This window comes from Lipophrys pholis (assembly GCF_963383615.2).
Source record: "Lipophrys pholis genome assembly, chromosome: 1".
NCBI classification, from domain to species: domain Eukaryota; kingdom Metazoa; phylum Chordata; class Actinopteri; order Blenniiformes; family Blenniidae; genus Lipophrys; species Lipophrys pholis.
In genome coordinates, this window is record NC_137635.1 from 15079255 (window position 1) to 15097304 (window position 18050).

At 43.4% G+C, this 18050-nt stretch overlaps 1 protein-coding gene across 2 annotated transcripts in view; it reads right to left on the reverse strand.

The window, feature by feature from the left end:
- Positions 1 to 18050, reverse strand: part of dnah9 (dynein, axonemal, heavy chain 9) — a gene marked incomplete at both ends in the record, with an annotated part of 175720 nt that overhangs the window by 36835 nt on the left and 120835 nt on the right. For both annotated transcript variants that reach the window (XM_080460910.1, XM_080460909.1), the window contains 7 exons: positions 586 to 708; positions 893 to 1063; positions 4706 to 4846; positions 6244 to 6408; positions 14077 to 14281; positions 16143 to 16265; positions 16344 to 16579. In XM_080460910.1, coding sequence (XP_080317036.1) covers positions 586 to 708; positions 893 to 1063; positions 4706 to 4846; positions 6244 to 6408; positions 14077 to 14281; positions 16143 to 16265; positions 16344 to 16579 — 1164 coding nt within the window. The remainder of the gene's footprint in view (positions 1 to 585; positions 709 to 892; positions 1064 to 4705; positions 4847 to 6243; positions 6409 to 14076; positions 14282 to 16142; positions 16266 to 16343; positions 16580 to 18050) is intronic.

Below are 18050 nucleotides of genomic sequence, written 5' to 3' on the forward strand. Positions count from 1 at the left end.
GAAGGCACAGCATCAATATCAAAGACTTTCAAGGTTTGTGTTTTTCCTTAATGTGACGTCCTTGTTTATGTTTTCTAAGTTTATCTTACAAACTTGTGATATTACAGCGAATCTCAATTATAAAACCACCAAGTCTCGGGAGAATATGGACTGGGAGTAATTAGCCTCATTGTCTATCTAGTTGAATTTAGTCCCAGAGTGCTTGGGCCCTTTGTGTAATTTGGCACCACCCTCACCATCTTCTTGATCGTAGCTGTGTCTGTGACCATGTCAAAATCAAAAGGCTAATCTAAACCACACATTTAAAGGGAGCTGAAGCCTCAACTACTTTCTAAAGGAAGTTACGTAAACATGAACGTTTGAGCTGTTCAGAAACCAGAACCATTTATTATCTGCTTTACAGATGAATCAAATCCTCATATTTGGAGAATCACTAAATATGGCTGACAATGAAAACAACTTTTCAAACTTTCTAAGTTTACTTTGACTCAGGCATTGAAAAAATCTATTCACAACAACAGTTTATTAGATCTCTGATGTCTTCAGATTACAGAGGCAGGGGCATCGCTCTGCCTCTCTCTGTACCTTGAGCCCTCCCCAGGAGTGGTTCGAGAGGAAATCCACCGGGGATGTTACACCTGGTTGGACAGGGTATCTCAGAAGGAAGTCCAGCTCTGCAGGGTTTATTTCTTTATTCATCAGCAGGATCTGGGGAAACAACAAACCGAAGAAGTTGTACTTTCAGCACAAACCACATTTCCTTTTCCACTTGATTTGATCTGAACAGGCCCCGCTGGTCCCGGGAGCCGGCCGATTCTATGGCAGGGCTTGTTCTTTAAAACAAACCATGCAGAAGATGAAACCTGCTCCGCACTCCTCCACCTCCTCCTACCTGGAAGGCGAGCTGCGCGATGTACGTGAGCTTGTCGCACTCGAACAGGCCTCTGGTGGTGTACTGGAAGACCGAGGAGGTGATGCTGTCGATCAGGTTGGACACTCGCTGCTTGAGAGCCTCGTCCGGCTCGGCCTTCAGGACGGCTTTCTGGAAGACCACGCTGAACGCCTGGGCACGTTTCCGGGAGCAGGTACGGAGGGAGACACAACGTCAACGACACACACACAGACGCACGATCCCCAAATCCCACGACGTTAATGAAAGATGTGGCTGTGTTTTGGTTTTTAAATCTAAATTACGCCTCATTTGTCAGTGTCGTTCACCTCCGACATGATGGATATGATGCAGTCTGCTCTTAAGATGAACTGATCGATAGTGCTCGGGCTCTTTAGGGAGAGCCTTTAGCGGTAATTGATCGAGACGTGTTTTGAAGTCATTAATATATGCAAAAATATGTTATTAATGTCACAGGCTTGGAAAATGGGTTCACTAGACTGACAGATAATTCCTCACCATTTCTATATTTTACCCATTAAAAACTCAAAGCAGTAATGTCAAAAGCTGCTAATGAAAAAAAAAAAAATCCATTACCTGTGGCATTCCCAGAACTGAATTAAAGTTTTAAATGGCATCAGTGGCTGTCTATTCACTACCTGCTGGTTCATCATCGCACAACAATGGAGGCGTCAGCAGAACGTACGGCTAAATAGAAGCTACCTATTTTAGCCTGAACTGCTAAAACAAAGCAAGAAGAAGCAGACAAATTAATCCAAGTCTGTGGGAGACCCTCAAGGTGCAAGTCAATATAAAGACTGAAGGGCAACTCAAGAGCAGAACTGTGAAAATCTAGCAATATGGTTCTGTTTTAGTTGGTGTAACTTGTGCTTTAAGCCTGGTTAAACGTTAGAAGCTGGTCCAAAGACTGACTTCACCCAACGCACATAACCAGCAGAATCAATACTTTCAGATTCAAGGTGGGTATTACTGTTTTTTTTGTAACAGTGACTCATAACTGTCATCGATGGCATTAAAGTGACATTAAATAAATATTTTGTACACACATGAAAATAATCTTCTTTTTTTGGGGGGGAAAATCCAGCAAGGTCGTCTTGTTTTCTCAAGTCACCGGCACAAACTTTCAGTCAGTAAAACTCTGAACTGAACTGAAGATAAATCAAGTGTTAGTGGCTTACCACTGCCCTCTACAGCAGGATCACTATAAGAAATCTTTTGTGTAATACCTTTCAAGAAGAGAGCAGGGATTTACTGTTAGATGCAGTCAAACACTAGCGAAGTCATTTTTCTGTTTTCTTTGTTTTCTGTACAATGAGATCAACAGTTGGCGAAATATTGCAGATGCATCAGCGAGATAAAGTATGTCATGACGTTGCAGATTCACCACCGCTGAGGACTCGTTTACATGACCGTTTCAAGTGAAAAAACTAAACTTTTGGTGTGTTTTTATTGTCCGTTTATATGGTGTACATTTAAACAGCCGACCCTACCAAAGTGGAACCTTTCAAAAATGCGTTGACTCTGTATAAATGGGAGGAGAACGCCCATTTTTGAAAACACGCGGGCACCATCTCCATTTAGTTGGTAGAACTTGGTCATCCGACTATACGAATGCCTTTGTACTCGCCATTAATTCTGTTTATAGCATAGAGTTCTCCGCACGTGTGTGTGTGTGTGTAGTTTCAGGACAAAAACAACCAACAGCACCCACTAGTGGCCCTACATGAAAACTTGAAATATTAAACTAAACAAAAAAAAAAAGAAAAAAAAAAGAAAAGAAAGAAAAACTATGAAATTTTGCATATTTCACCTGAAACTTTGTCATGAAAACTAGGTCTAATATTCCCTATGCACTGTATACAAAACTGACCAGAACAATAATTGTACATTTGACGACAAGGGGAACAAGCGAGCACTAAGCCGTATCGACTATTTTTCGGGGTAATAATCTTTTGTCTTTGCTGAATAACAGGTAGCATAACAAGCTACTTCCTGGTGGGTTCTTTCAAGCAAAACAACACCGATGGTCAAAACAATGAGCCACAGCCGCAGAGCTGGGCTATGCTTCTTCAGAAGAAAACTGCCTTCACATTAAAGACCGGCCATTTGCCCCGTCGTTAATCTGCGGCCATTGATTGGTGCAGCTTTAAAATCTTTTGCATTCAGGTCAGTGGGAACTGATGGGCTGAGTGCCACGGACTAATGTGTGTTGGGGTGTTTTCGGGGGCGTGGGGGGGTTGGAGAGGAGCTTTTTGTTGGATTTGTTGACATTAAGAGGACTGCAGAATAACAGCAGCCTTACCTTTTAAACTGGAAGCTAATGTGAAGTGTCAGTATCTGCACTACCTCTGACCCTTTAAGACTGCTCTTTAAATGGGCTGCTGAGAGGGAACGATGGCTCAATCGCCCTTGAAGGGATTTTTTCATTTGATCTGACTGGAGACCGTTCTCGGCTGGGATTACAGCCTTTATGAAAACACTCAGCAATGCTGGGATGATTCACACATGTATGGTCACAGTTAAACTTTATCTCACAAACTGGCAATTTTGACATTTTAGCATCTGTGACACATTTAGGAAGATGTTGTGCTAATTTGACCCGATCAAATGAAATTTGAAGTTGTAGCTTTAGTGTTGTTGCTCTTTTTTGCTTTCTTTGTCTCTTGGTTTGTATGTGTGCTTTCATAACTGAGGCCTAGTTTTCATGCCGTTTCAAGTGAAAACGGATCATTTTTGCGATTCAGAAAGGTTTTGCGTTAAGGCAGAAACACTGAAAACAATGTAGTTAGCATGCCAGGCCACAAGTTGGTGCTGTTGTTTGTTTTTGAAATGAAACCCCACACACACACACACACACACATGCCCGCAGAAAACAATACATTATAAACATTGACAATTGCGACGACACAGACATTCGTAGGGACAAACGATGATTTTTTACAATGACTAGACTAAACTAAACTAACCTAACCTAACCTAAACTAATCTAAACTAAATGGCAGTGGCGCGCATGTAAAGTGGCAGCAGTTCCACTATCAACATGGAGACGGAGCCTGAGCAATTTCACAAAGTTCCACCTTGGGAGCCGCTGCATTTTCAGTGACTCTGAGCACCGTTTTCGTGTAAATTGACACCCAAAACACAAAAAAGTGTTGCATTATCACTTAACATTATATTTCAGCTACAATCATGGCTCATATTTGTATCGTTGCTTCTATAACTGAGCCCTTTCTTGCGTTGATGTTTTGGCTTTTGTATCTACGGCGGCGTTTCGGCACCGCCATGGAGGCACCCAGAAGCAGAAGTGGGTTGCGAATTGAAATATTACAACTGCAAATAAAATAATTGTCATTATCTTCAGCTCAGTGATGTGTGGAGTCATTTCTGTCAATTTGGCCGAGTCGGACTTTGCTGTAGGTGGTGTGATGAACACATATTACAATGGATTTCATTTTACTCACAAGGTCAAAGGTCTATAAATCCAGAATGTATTTTCATTTGATTACGCCGGGAAATGACGCGGGCCAGGGGGGCCCCGGCTACCTGCGGAGCTGCGAGTGATTGCAAGCCATATCTCAGGCTGCCTCCTCTCAGCGCTCACCGGCTGACAATATCAAAGACATTACGCTCTACATAACCACATTAGGGAGCCACAAACACAATAAAAGCCGGGCAAAGAGCATAAAACACGACAGACAAACGGGAGGGAGGTAGAAAGGGGGCGAGCGTAAAGAGGGGTTTCAGTGGGGGAGGGTGTGGGAGCGGGGGAACAAGGCGGGTCAATAGACAGGCTACCTTGAGAGAGAACTGGTACATGGGGTGGATTTTATTGAGGTCGTTCATTATGAAGTACAATAAGGAAGCCCGCGCCGCCGCTGGTCGGTAGTGCTCCCGAGCCTCATTGATTTTGGCCTCTGTCACCTTGGCTTCTTTTACCTACAGTAAAGACAGTGGAAACACAAAAAGAACGACACACACAAACACACACACACACACACACGCTCAGGCTTCATCAATCAGCTAATGATAGAGTCGTCTAATAAAGCACCCTCCAGTGACGGGCGGAGCAACTCCAATTTCACGCCTCCAGCCAAAACGTTCCGTGGAACAAGACAATCAGCCTTCATTATGATTCTTGTTTTCTTCTTCATTCTTTTTTTTTTTTTTTTTTTTTTTAATCGGCACATGCCTGCACTGCCGAAATGGTAAAGTGAAGCTTCTGCAGAGGCAGACAGGAGGCACGTGCTCCCGTCAGCCTCGTAGGACTTCCTCGGGAGTGCTCCCAGGTATCGGAAACATCAGTAATTCTCCTTTGGCTGAGATAACGCTTCGAGCCGACGTGATCTGATTTTCTGACCACGGAGAGGAGTGAAGGCTGATGGGAGGACGGCAGCACGAGACTTACACCGCTCACAAACTACAGGCCAATAACTCCCGCAGATCAGCCTTCAAAAACCGACCGGGTTCCAAATTTTATTGAGGGTGATTACAAGTTGAACCGATACTAAAAGCTCCAGGACTCCAGACTTTAGATGCCTGTTGCTTAGTTCAAGTGTTGGGACGGTTGGTACTGAATCAGAGTGTGCTGTTGTTGGGTCACCTCCAAGCGAGGCCTTGGCTTGTAAATCTCTACCGCAGAATGACAATTCCAGTGATTTAGTGGGATCGTTTCGGTGCTGAGGTTTTGTGGGGGTTTTTTTTGTCAAGCTATTGTGCTCATTTCCAGTTATTTACAATATTATGGAACTCCTTTGAAGAAGCTTTTTGCGATGCAGTTTTCGTCACATCTTTATAGGATTTGTCTCTTTAAAGGCATCGCAGCTATAAAGACTTAATAAAGGACTGAAGAAACTATAATCCTTTCTGTCTTAAAGAAATGAGGTTTGGTGTCAAAGATAAGGCCTAGGGGCCAAAACCGGACCAATGGAAGGTCCGATCACAAAAATGACAGAAGCTATTGACTGAACGTTTCAGTTAACTGTACTGTACTGATTATTGTACTGAGGATTTTAAGATATCAGAGATGCAGCAGAGAAAGCGAGCGACTTTATTGTCAAGTATCTTTGGAACAAAAGTCACACGATTATCGAGTCGCACTGTTACTTGCATGAATTTCACAGAAGAAATAGTTTCAGGATATTTCACTGTTATTTGCACCAGGGCAGGTAATTTAAATTGGCACATTATTGCAATTATTGGGGATGCACCGATGCAATAGTAGTATTGGGTCCGATCCTGTTTTTGCGAGTGCCTCTTTAGTTCTACTTCAGTCTGATGGCTGTAATCACGGCATGTCAGGAGTAGGGATGAGAGGGTGACTCAAAAGTTCAAACCTTTTCTTCAATCTCAGCAGCGGTGCGTTTGGTGGTCTCAAGGTTTTCCACCAACTCTGTGTCTCCCAGGAAGTTGCCAGAAGCAGAGGACAGGCGGGACAGCAGGTTGTCCTCCAGCGTCTTCAGGGTGATCTTGAATCCATTCTGCTGCTTGGTCAGGTCAGACTATGGGAGAAAGGACAGAAAAAGAAAAAAGAAAAATTGCAAACAAAGTCAGTGGAAGAGCTTGATTCCTCTGCCGATCCAGAGTCCGGGACTGTGGGAGACCCTCAAGGTGCAAGTCAATATGAGGACGTGGACACTGAAGGGCAACTCAAAGGCAGAACCGATCGATGTGCTCTGTGTCTGCTTTCCCCGACACATGAAGGCGGAGCGCTTTGGGCCGGATTAACCGGCTTCCGTGAAGCTGCGGACATCAAACCTTTTGCCGAATGGCCTCAGCGCAATGAACCCGATCCCAGCGGGAGTTGGAGCCGCTTTGATGGCATAAGTACGCACAAACACGTGCACGCTTGCCTCCATTATGAATCATCTATAACGACACATTATGTTTTCAATTATCAGCCACTACAGCCATCACAGCGTAAGCATGTGTCGACACACGGCTCAGTAATAATGGCTTTTCCTCACACCTCACCATATGGATTAACGCGGCCCGTCTTCTAATAAAGCTTTGACTCTCATCTTTTTTTTTGGTCTCCCTTGTCTTTGTTCTGACTGCAAAAACAAACACGCCTGAGAGGAACTTCCACTTTTTCAAAGCGCCAGCGTTTGAGAGGCGTGGGGTGGAGGGGGGGAGTCGACGGGGCCACAGTCACTCGCTTTATTGCCTCATTCAGCTTTGTCCTTCATTACAGTCTGTTGCGGCTTCTTGTTTCTACTCGATAATGACTTTGCTTTATTGAAGTTTTCCCTAAAAAGAGCCTTTGCGACCTTTGAATTGTTGTAATTATGGAAAGGAGGGCTGAGATTTGCCTACTTGGGGCGTTGTCCACCACTGTTAACGGCATAGGGGTTTTGATAATGGCAGAGAGGTTTTGGACCTTTAATATATTTTTATTTTGAGCGGCGTGAATCTTGGCGGGCGAAGGTAATAAGTATCTGGCAGTGAGGCTTCTGCTATAAACATGGCCTGCAAAATGAAAAAAAAAAAAAAAACATTCATCCCTTGGACGACTTTCCCTTGTTAAATCCTAATAGAATTTTGTGGTACTGAAATGAATGCAAAGAAAACTCCCTCAGGTATACTAAAGAAGAAAAAAACCCAAACTCCTCCAGAGTGAATAAATATCTATTACGTTTCAAGACAACATTATGTCTGGCTGTAATAACTAGTTATGGATCGTGCATCTTTTTGAAAGCCGTTGAAGTTCTTTGCAAATGCACAAGGTGTAAATATGAGACTGTTTGATGGATTAAGGCTCCAGAACAGTCAAGAGTGTGCCTTTAAAACATTCTTGTCTACCTTTAGCTGTTTGGTAAAAGGATTTCACTTATTTAGTGCTTAAGCAGTTCCCAAAGCGCTTTCCACTGTTAATCACACACACACACACCAATGGAGGCGGCTGCCATGCAAGGCGCTCAGACCGTCAATTGGGAGCAATGTGGGGTTCACTGTCTTACTCAGACACTTTGACATGTGTCCTTCCTGCTTGGTATGTGAGAACAGCATGGGGCTACAGTATGTTTCTTTCATTCATTTATGATGAATTGAACTGAACTTCAGGTGAGGTTCAATGAGTCTGCCTTTCAATTTTCAATAAATAAAAAGTTGCTTAGGGTGATTGTTCATCTTCATGGTGCCAATAAAGCACATTATTAATACTGATTAACCTCTGTTAAATTTGGTCAATGTCAACAATATTCTTATTAAAACCTCAAGAAGACAAGTAGAAGAAGGTGAGAGGATTCAAAATATATTTAGTAAGTATCGTGCGCCAAGAGATACACCCTTGATCTAAAGATGTCCAGGAGTTGTCTAAAACGTCTTTCACAGTTCCGTGTTTTATAAGGTGAAATAAACAAGAGCTGTGTTTGAAAATATGCTGCAGGTGCAAGTTTAAGATACAAAAGCAACAATAACCTTTTCATATTTATTCAGTGAAATTGACCAAGTATCCACCGAATTGGCAATTATTGCAATGTGTACCCAGCCCACCTTTCACTACATGTAAGCAGGTCTGCTAAAGCTACTAAAAAACACAGATAGGTGGTTAACTCCACTTATATCGAGGAGAAAATCCTACCATACTTTCGATTGGCGGCCAAGGCAGAGCTAATTCCATCCTCTCCGTCAGCATAATGCACCCGTGACCAAAGACACAGTTAGCTGGGGATGGGAAGAAGGGGGTGGGTGGGCACAGTTTTAAGAGATCACACTGCTTAATTACCCTCTTTAGGACAGTATCTCCTTTTGTGGTGATGAGAAGTATTTTATACCATTGTTAAAGCTAATTGAGCCTCGGCCTTGTTAAAATCTTACATCTTCTGGATGAGAACTCACTGCTACACTCTGTGGCTTGAACTGCCAAAAAAAGTAAAAAATGCTGGCATTTCTTTTTAGGAAAGTCAAAGAAGTGTTGTCTGTTTAGAGAGGATAGCGATGGGAGGAGGTCAGATGTTTTTAATGGTGCATATTCAGACTGTGGTCTTTTTGTTTTGCTTGTGTGAGTCAACAGTGACCTTCTACATGCCTGCGTCTGGTGTTCCTGAGGGGGTAGTGATGGGGGTGGTAGTCGGTGGTGGTGGCGGCGCGGGGGCGGTTAACCACACTTAAACATTCCCAACTGGTATCCGGTAATGAGTCCGTTCTTAACGATGTGCTTGCCTCTGGCACATTGTTCTTGTAATTGTCCTTGCTTGGGAAAAAACAAACAATTTACCCGTCAGCAGAACGCTGTAATTGGGGCTAAAATGAGATATTACATTTATCTTTTTTTATTAAATTTTTTTTTCATTTGGGACAAATGATTACTGAGTGTCACAGAGTAACCCTGTTGAGGTAATTTGGGGAGTGGAGCGTTCTTGGTCTCATTAGGGTCCAAGAGTATAGAACTTTATTGTACTTGTTTACACAATAGAGTGCTTAATCTGCGGGGGGGGGGGAGTTGTACTGTGATTCCTCTTCTGGGCGCCCTCATAAAAAAAAACAACAATTTGACATTTTAAGCTCCTTAACCTGGGTTAAACGAGGAGGGGGGTTCAACCACCCGACTGTCGTCTCACGGCTCAGTGGTGACGCTAACCTCATTAAAGCGATAATCGAGCCGAGTCGCTGAAAGAATATAAACAGGTACAGCCAATTTGCGCTGCCTCCTATCAGTGTGATGATTGTTATCTGTCCAGGGTTGTTTACTGACAACAAGCTTAAAAAAGAAAAAGCCATTCAGGAGCTCATTCAACGGGACCTTGTTGTGATAAGAGTGAACACGCCGCCTGCCGCCACCCACCTTCCACTTTCGGTGTTAATTAAAATGATTAGTGACTTCCAGATCTTACTTTCTCCAATCTCAGTGAAATGCTAATTTAACAAGCATCATTAAATCATATTTCACTTCATCTAAGACGTTGGAAACTGCTGAGGGGACATAAGGCATAAAATGTCTTATGGCATTTCTTTTTTTTTTTTTCGTTATTAAAAACTTTGTTTTGTCCGCCAATAGCGAGGCGTGAACTGAAATCACCAAAGCCTTCAGGGGTGTTAGAATATGTTGACCCATGACCTGAGTTCCAGCCACCTTTTCCGATCTGCTACGTAAAACCATTTGTCTGCCAGAAGTATCCCCAAACCAGAAAGGATTTCCGATTCCGATCAGCACTTTCCTGCCTGTCAACTCTAACTTTGACTAACAAGAGTTAAGTTTGAGCAACAGTGGAAGTGTGTCAATGTGTTGGCTAATTGCTGGTGTGCAGTAACGCCAGCGGCCGATCTGTTCGGGGCCGCCAACTTGAAAAGAGCCGACTGCCGGTGAAGAACGAGAGCGCGAGGCGTCGTTAAGAAGACGATACTTTGATCAAGCGGATTCTCGCCTAATTGCAAACATTTACATTCAAGACGCGGACCGAGAGGCGGACGCCTTAACTACGCGTCGCTCATTAATTCTGTGAAGTTGCGCGGACCTGCAGGACTGCAGCTAGCTGGCCATTAGCTCTGACCGGCGGTGACAGCTTGGAGCCGATCAGCAGAGTGGAACGACGGCTTGACGATTTTCCCACCGGGAAAAAGACTGAGGCCTCCGTGGAACGAGGACAGCATGTGACATTAAAACGAAAAGAGTGGAGGACAAAAAAAAAGAAAAAAAAGACCTGCAAGCGTCTTCTATCTGACTGTCTTTTGATTTCGGAGGCGTGGATGTGTGCGGGTAAATGAGTCGGCTGGAGTAGATGATAAATATAAGAAGATGAAATTCCCCAGAGGATAACATCAAGACACAATTACACGACTCCCGGAGCTTGATGATAAATGGCAGCGTGTCACAGAAGCAGTACCCAGGGTGGCTGCCACACAATGCTAAATTGTCTCAAAAGTTAATAAGCTTTTTTTTCTGGATTCAGGATTAATGGAGTTTTGGCTTTATGGGTGATTCTTCACAGCGCAAACCAAACAGAGATACTGCTTCAGATACGGCGTATCGTGGAATGATTAAAGACGCAGGTAATTTAAGTTTATGAAAGCGTCTGAATTTTTCTGTTTCACACTGTTCGTTGGTTAGGTCTAAAGTGATATTCCAATCACGTGTGTTAGCATATCACACTCACTCTAGTGATTTAATACTGGAGATGATAGTGTGTAGCTGAACAGTAGTGGAGTGAGGGGGGGATCAAAAGTAACTTTGCTTAACTTTATTACTGAATAGATTAAAGCTGTTTCCCGGAGCCCTACAGATTGGGTCGGAGAAAAGCGCCGGACTCACTGTAATCTCTAATTACTCAAAACATTACAATGATGCCAAAAGCTGGTGGACATACCAACTATATCCTACATTCAAAAGTATTAGTCTTTAAAGTAGATGAAAGAGTTTTTCAGGTTTGCTGTTTCACACAAAGTCATTGTGTATTCTGGTTCTGTTTGACATGTGAAAGTCTAATTTTGACGATCTCAGAGCAGTAAAATCCTCTGGCCTCCCCAGGGTCTCTGGTGCTTCTGCCCAACCCCAGGTTTAGGTCCTGTCCACACGAGCCAAAACAGTCTTTTTTCTCCCCATCATTATTTATTTTCCCCCCATCCACTCAGCACCATAAAAATTGCATAAAACCTCGTAGTACATATGCCAGGCCTATAGGGGGTGGTATTTCTCTGCCATAGAAATACATCAAAAACAGAGAAGCGCATGCAGAAATCCTCATATTGGAGAAATCCAATACCTTGCCTTATCAAATCAAATAGAATCAGCAGCTTCTGCAGCACGACCTGGAGGGTGTAGTCGAGAGGTGGGGCGATGACATTATTGTTTTCAGCGACAGTGCATCTTACCCATCCACACATCAAAGCCAAGGCAACGTTTGAAAATATCTCCACTCTGGAACCAGTTTTAAAAATAAAACAACATTAACGCTGCGCTGTGTGGCTGATCGACTGAAAATGACGGGGTTACATAAAACAACGTAGTCATGTGGACAGGGCCACTTTAAGTAAGTTTACACCATCACTCAATCAACCTATCAAATCAAGTTTCCCGACCAATCATGTTACAGGTCAATGTGTTGCTTATCTCCTGAACATCTTAATACTCTGGACTTTGGGTGTCAAAAGGTTTGATTTCAGAGAGAACTCCGCCACAGCTTAGACCTAGACAATCCGAGCTTTATCAAGAGCTTCTTGATCCATTTGAAGCCGACACTGAGACCATTAGTATTCCTGGATTCTACCAGATGGAGACGCAGAGGGTGATGGCTGCATTGGCTTGGGATGCCTGAGGTGTTGGCATTTACATTCTGAGTGAGAGTCACACAGCCAGCTGTAAAACTGACATCACCTCAATGAGCTCCATTAGAAGAATAGGTGACATACACATAGTCCAAATGTTGTAGTCCATGGTACCTTCTGGACCCTAAAGAGATTCCCCTACACGCCTGCAGACCGTGTTCAGTAGACACACTGGAGAAGCTACCTAGCTGATGTTAGCTTCAGGACTAACTCCAATCAGGCGTCAAGAAGCAAAACGCAGAACCTGTAACTCAAGAGATGCACTGTAACTTTGCCCACAACTGCTGCTGAAACTGTGGCGTTTTTGGAAAAGGCTTCCAAGGTGGACATTTTCTTGAAAAATGAAAAAAACTAAATGGGAGAAACACATTTGTTTGGAAAATGATGCAACTGTGCATGCACACCACAGCCGTAGTAAATAGTTCTTCTGCACATGCTCAGTAGATTCACCATAACAACAATGTTTGCCTCCAGAGTGTCATGACTCCCATTCCAAACTCTCCTGGGACTTGGTAGTTTTCTAGTTGAAAGGCACAGTAACAGCAACCTGACTTTGGATATCTTTGGATCTAAATGTGCTTTGAAATATATCAGTTCACGGGAAAACAGCAATACACAAGCTTTTTACAACAATGTCTTTCAGTAGGAGAGGACATATTTATCACATTAGGGGCGACTGATCTACAAAGCCTTTGAAGAAATCCCTTTGAGGCCTTCTGGCGCGATAATAGAAGCATAACAAATTAATGCTTACGTTGCTTTGTGTCTCTTGGATGTGTAAATAAAGCTGTCGCACAAGAGACCCGACAACAAGTACTTCAGCTTTAACCTTTGTTGTGTGACCCTCCAATCGGAGAGGCTCCACACGCGCGGACGCTAACAATGGAAAATGAATGAAAGCGCAGCGTGTTTGACAGCTTGTGTTTCATCCGCGGAGCCGTTGTCTCGGCGAGGCAGCGAACAGAGCATGAAGAAAGAACGCGGTGACACAGCAAAGATCGATTACTGCATTTCAAATGAGCCCTTCAGAAATTATTCGCCCCGCTCTGGTGGCTGTATGCAGATCTCCACGATTTGGGGTAGAATTGTCTTTGGGCACTTGTTCCAGGTTAATCCCGATAGCTCCCACAAGGACAAGGAAAACAAAAAGGTGCAGAACTTAGACTGTCACAACACAGACGTTAGTGTCCTTTTCATTTAAAGACAGATTCGGGATTGTAATTTCTCGGAATACTAGAATACTAAAAATATATTAGCACACACAGGTTAGCTCCTATGCATCACTCTAACAATGAACTGATTGTCTTGCATTCATTTCCTGCAGACTGAGTCAAACCTAATCTACTTCTGGTCTAACCCTGATCATAGCCTTGAGTTTAAAACATGTCTTCACCTCTAACTTGATTGATTTCGTCCATGGGGACCTCCATTTCTGTTCCCCATGGGTTACTGTGCAAACAGAATTAGGTCCCCACTAGTATAGCAGAACAAGCACACACGCAAACAGCTGTGCAGTGTCCCTGCGTCCCTCCACGAGGCACCCCCAGTCCCATAATTATCACACACCCAGCAGCCGTTAATCAAAGGCGCCGGCTGATTCTTTTGGAATCAAAGCGCCTGGACCTGCAGCCTCTTGTGATGTTTAAAGACAGACGTTTCCTTGCCGGCATGTCGCGGCGCAGGCAGAATAATGACGAGCAAAACGGCGCTACACCTGCTTTCCGGAGGCTACTCCGACTGTTTCTTTTAATTGCACCTGCATTGTTGTAAGCGGGGAAACTCAAAAGTCCCGCGCCCGGCTCTTGTTTGTTGTCTGATAGCACCCGGAGACTTTTACAGACAGGAAGCTTTTCAAGTCTCGGATTGAAGGCTGGATTGTCTAGTTAACGTTCTGCCAGTCCTCTCACCTTCAGCTGCTCCAGGTCCGGTCTCTCCATGCTGACCACGGCGGCCAGCAGCTGGTCCTCCAGACCGTCTCTGGTCACGGTGAAGTTGATGAGCGTACACTGGGCCTGCAGCTCGGGCTGGTAATGAGGGCTGGCCAGCTTCGTATGCAGGATGAGGCGGAAAGTGGGGTTGTACTCGCACTCCTTGTCTCCGATTTTGATGTACCTGTTCGTTGGAATGAGAAAGACAAATTCTAACTTTAATAAAATGGCACACTTCAAACAGTGAAACTATTTCCAAGGGACCTCAACAGCACAATACGAAGGAGTGCTCTGAGTTGTTCAACCACTTCCTCAGTCTGCGGCCCCGTTTACGCGACAGCATTTTCAAGTGAAAACGGAAAGCTTCCATTCTGTTTTGGGGATCAGTTTACAAACGGAGCTCGGCGTCATTGAAAACATTTTGAAAATTATTTCTCCCGACTGTCTCTATGGTAACGCGCATGTGCACTACAGCTGTAGTAAACACTTCTTCTGCACATGTGCGAGTAAATGAACAATAACAACGTTTGCTTCCAGAGTGTCATTACTCCCCGTCCATATTCTCCTGGGACTTGGTAGTTTTATAATAACAATAGGACTTGGTCGTCTGTCCACTAGAATGTCTGTTGCCTCACCATTGTTAATGTAAACAGACATAATTTGCAAAATGTTGCAGTTTCAACGGGAAACCAAACAAAAGTGGTTTAATAATAAATTGATGAAAACACACAAACACATTTGGATGTGTGTTCAGGAGTATATTATATTTAAACTCATCTTAAAGAGTAAAGAAATATGTGCTTGGTATGTCTTTACTTTGTTTTGAACAATGTCTGTTGGAAATGTCGAAACTGTGGAAAGCGTCATCTAATTCCCTCTGTGAAGAGCATGCATGTGTGGGACGAGCTGTTGAGCTGAGAGTTATAATGGCGGTGCCATCAGTTTGTTTATGATACAGAGGCTCCGTCAAGAAGCGACTGTGTTGCGCCGAGATGGTTTTCACTGTAGATATGCTACGTTGTAAGGGAAACACAGCTCGGTGAGAAATGACTAAAAGCTTTTGTCTATCCTGTATGAACAGTCAAATCAGTCAAGATTGAATAATTAATTTGTTTGTGTGCACATAAAACAGTTCTAAACAGAGTATCTGATACTTTTGGAGAGCCTAATTATTTTCTTTCAGATGGTGCTACATACAGTATGTAAAAACATGCATTTGAGGGACGAATACCAGATTTTGTGAGGCTATAGCCCATGAAAGATTTGTCGAGACCTGAAATAATTGATGTGTAGGACACAGATGACAGAAAAGCTGATGCAGTGTTTGGTAATGCGAACACGCGGACTTGTGTCCATTTTTGATGAATACTGTTACTGTCTTTGCTGTGGCTTTCGAACATTCAGATATGATTATTTAGTATTTTTTTGTCTCTGAAATAAACTCAATGTTCTTGATAGATAAGGGTTTGAGTTCATTTTACCTTCACTTGAAGGACATCAGATTACATAGTACTCTATTGACTCCATTGTGTTAATTAGTTGGTTATTTACTGGTCTTAATTCAGCTGATGAATACAGTCGTAATGTGTGAAAGCAGAATCTCTAAATAGGCTATTGATCCAGAATCTGAAACTATCCGATAGCTTATTTAGCTTGGAAACGACCGGTACACTGTGGTCGAGACATGATTTGTTTAACAAACTCCCAAGTTTGATCTTTGACGGAGAGAAAAAGGAAGTGATCAATGTCGTGTTGGTGTTCCTGTTATTGTTATTCATGAGTTGAAAGTGCTTTAAATTGCAGCATTGTGTGGGAAGGAAACGTTGCATTCAGGTTATTCAAAGCAAAATAATTTTTATTCATATATGACCGAACTGCAAATGCATTTTCTTCAGTTTCCATAAACAAGCAAAGCAGAATCGATTGGTCTGGATTGATTCAAGTTGATGATGTCAATGCCGGTTGACATTTTCATGAAAAAAGGCAAAAGGAAATCTCAAGAGAATTATTAACCTGTGAAAGAAACTGATGAGAACTTGTCTTACCTTCCCTTCTTGATGGTTTCTCTGCCCAGCAGTGGTCCAAGAACAGGATCCAAGTTCTCCTCCAGGTTCTCTATCAGAACCACGTCCCCTGCCGCCAGCGCTCTCTCTATCGCGTCCAGGTACCTTTTAAAACAGGAATCTGTCTGTCAGAGATCCACCAAGCCCTCGGCTCTCCAGACAGACGAGTGCCGAGCCCCTCACCCTCGTTGCCCGATGCGGATCACGCGCAGGTCTTCGCCGTACTTGTTCTTGATCCACTTGATGCCCTGCAGCTGCGGGTCCACCATGAGCGGCCAGCGCTGACACGACGTGAGGATGGTGGCGTTCTCGGTGGACATCCTGTCGGCGGGTAGACCCTCGTTCTGCCATGCCGCCACGTCGGCGTCGTCGGTCAGCATGATCAACGGGTCCAGGTCAGGAGTCACAGGGATGGGAACCTTTCACACGACAGTGGATGTTTTTTTCTTTAAAAACTTTCTGGTTCGTACTCAAACATGTCTTCTGATACAGATATGTTTCCGGTCTTACGAGAATGCTTTCATGAAAAGATGTTTCTCTTAATTGAATCTGTCTTTCTGCAAAACATCAAACAAAGAAAAGAAACCCATCGTATTGGAGCATGTTCCTGTAGCCGGTGTAAAGGTGTCTCATTGTCTGGAAGTTCCGGACCAGGGTTGGACTCCCTCCCAACAATCTGTCTGGCTGTTTCTTTTTTCTTCTTCTCTCCTTCTCTCCTGCTGGAGACTTTCTGCTGTTCCCCCACCGAACAGCAGAAAGTCTCCACCTCTGAGTCTGGCTCTGCAGGTTTCTTGCTGTTAATAAACGTTATTTCTTTCCACCGTCTCCTCTACTTGCTCATGTGGAATTGCTGTTTTTTGGGGAGTTTTTTAACAGTAAAAGCGCCTTGAAATGGCCGTCTTGTATTTGGTGCTGTAGAACTAAAATTTAATTGAATCAAGCCATTATTGTTTCACCATTATTTATGTTTCAATTTGGTTAAGGCTCTAATCTCGCTGGTTCAGAGACTAGTACTTTAGTTTGACATTTAGTCTGTCAATCTTTAAATATGCTGTCACTGAGACATGAATCTGGTTCTGAGGTATCTCTATCTGTATCCAATTCATGTTAACATTTGAAACGATAAAATACAAGTAAATCCTCATATGTGCTCTGAACATTTAACTAAAACAGGGTCCGGAAAAAAAAACAGCCCGAAATAGGACATTAAATCTAGATGATCAGTGTTATTCTTGAGGACAGAGGTCTGTTACCAAGAGAGAAGAGAGAAGAGCTCATCACGTGCGATCATTACATGGACGTCCCACGGACTGAGGACAATTAAAGGCCATCTTGAAATTCAATTTTCAATCTGGACTCAAGCTGCCGCAGATAAGCAGAGAGCGTCTCGATGAGGCTGTTGATATGACGCGTAATGGTTTGTCATTAACGCCGTCAACACACGTCTGGGAGTGCACAGCTCAATCTCATGGCTGAGATGAGATTTCAGCAGCGTCGCAGGGCAGGGTTTTCACGCAAACCACGGGTTCCTGCAAAACTGCCGTGTGCAGGTTTTGTGTGATATTTTTGAAAACCTGAGATTCTTGGTGAAACTCTCCGTGGAGGAGGTGTCTCACAGTTTGGATCGACAACGATGGGAGACAGAGTGCTGACGTTTTCATGTCCCTGTCTTGACCCAACTCCAAATGACTTTATGAACATTATTGACTGTATGGAAAGGTTTAGTACGCGGGTGTCAAACATAAAGCCCATGAGCCAAAACCGGGCTGCAAGAGGTTCCAATCCGGCCAAATCACCAAGTCAATGGTAAACATTTCAAAGGAAATATACATTATTTACATTTTTTTTTTTTTTTGTGTTGTGAACACAACACAACACAACACAACACAA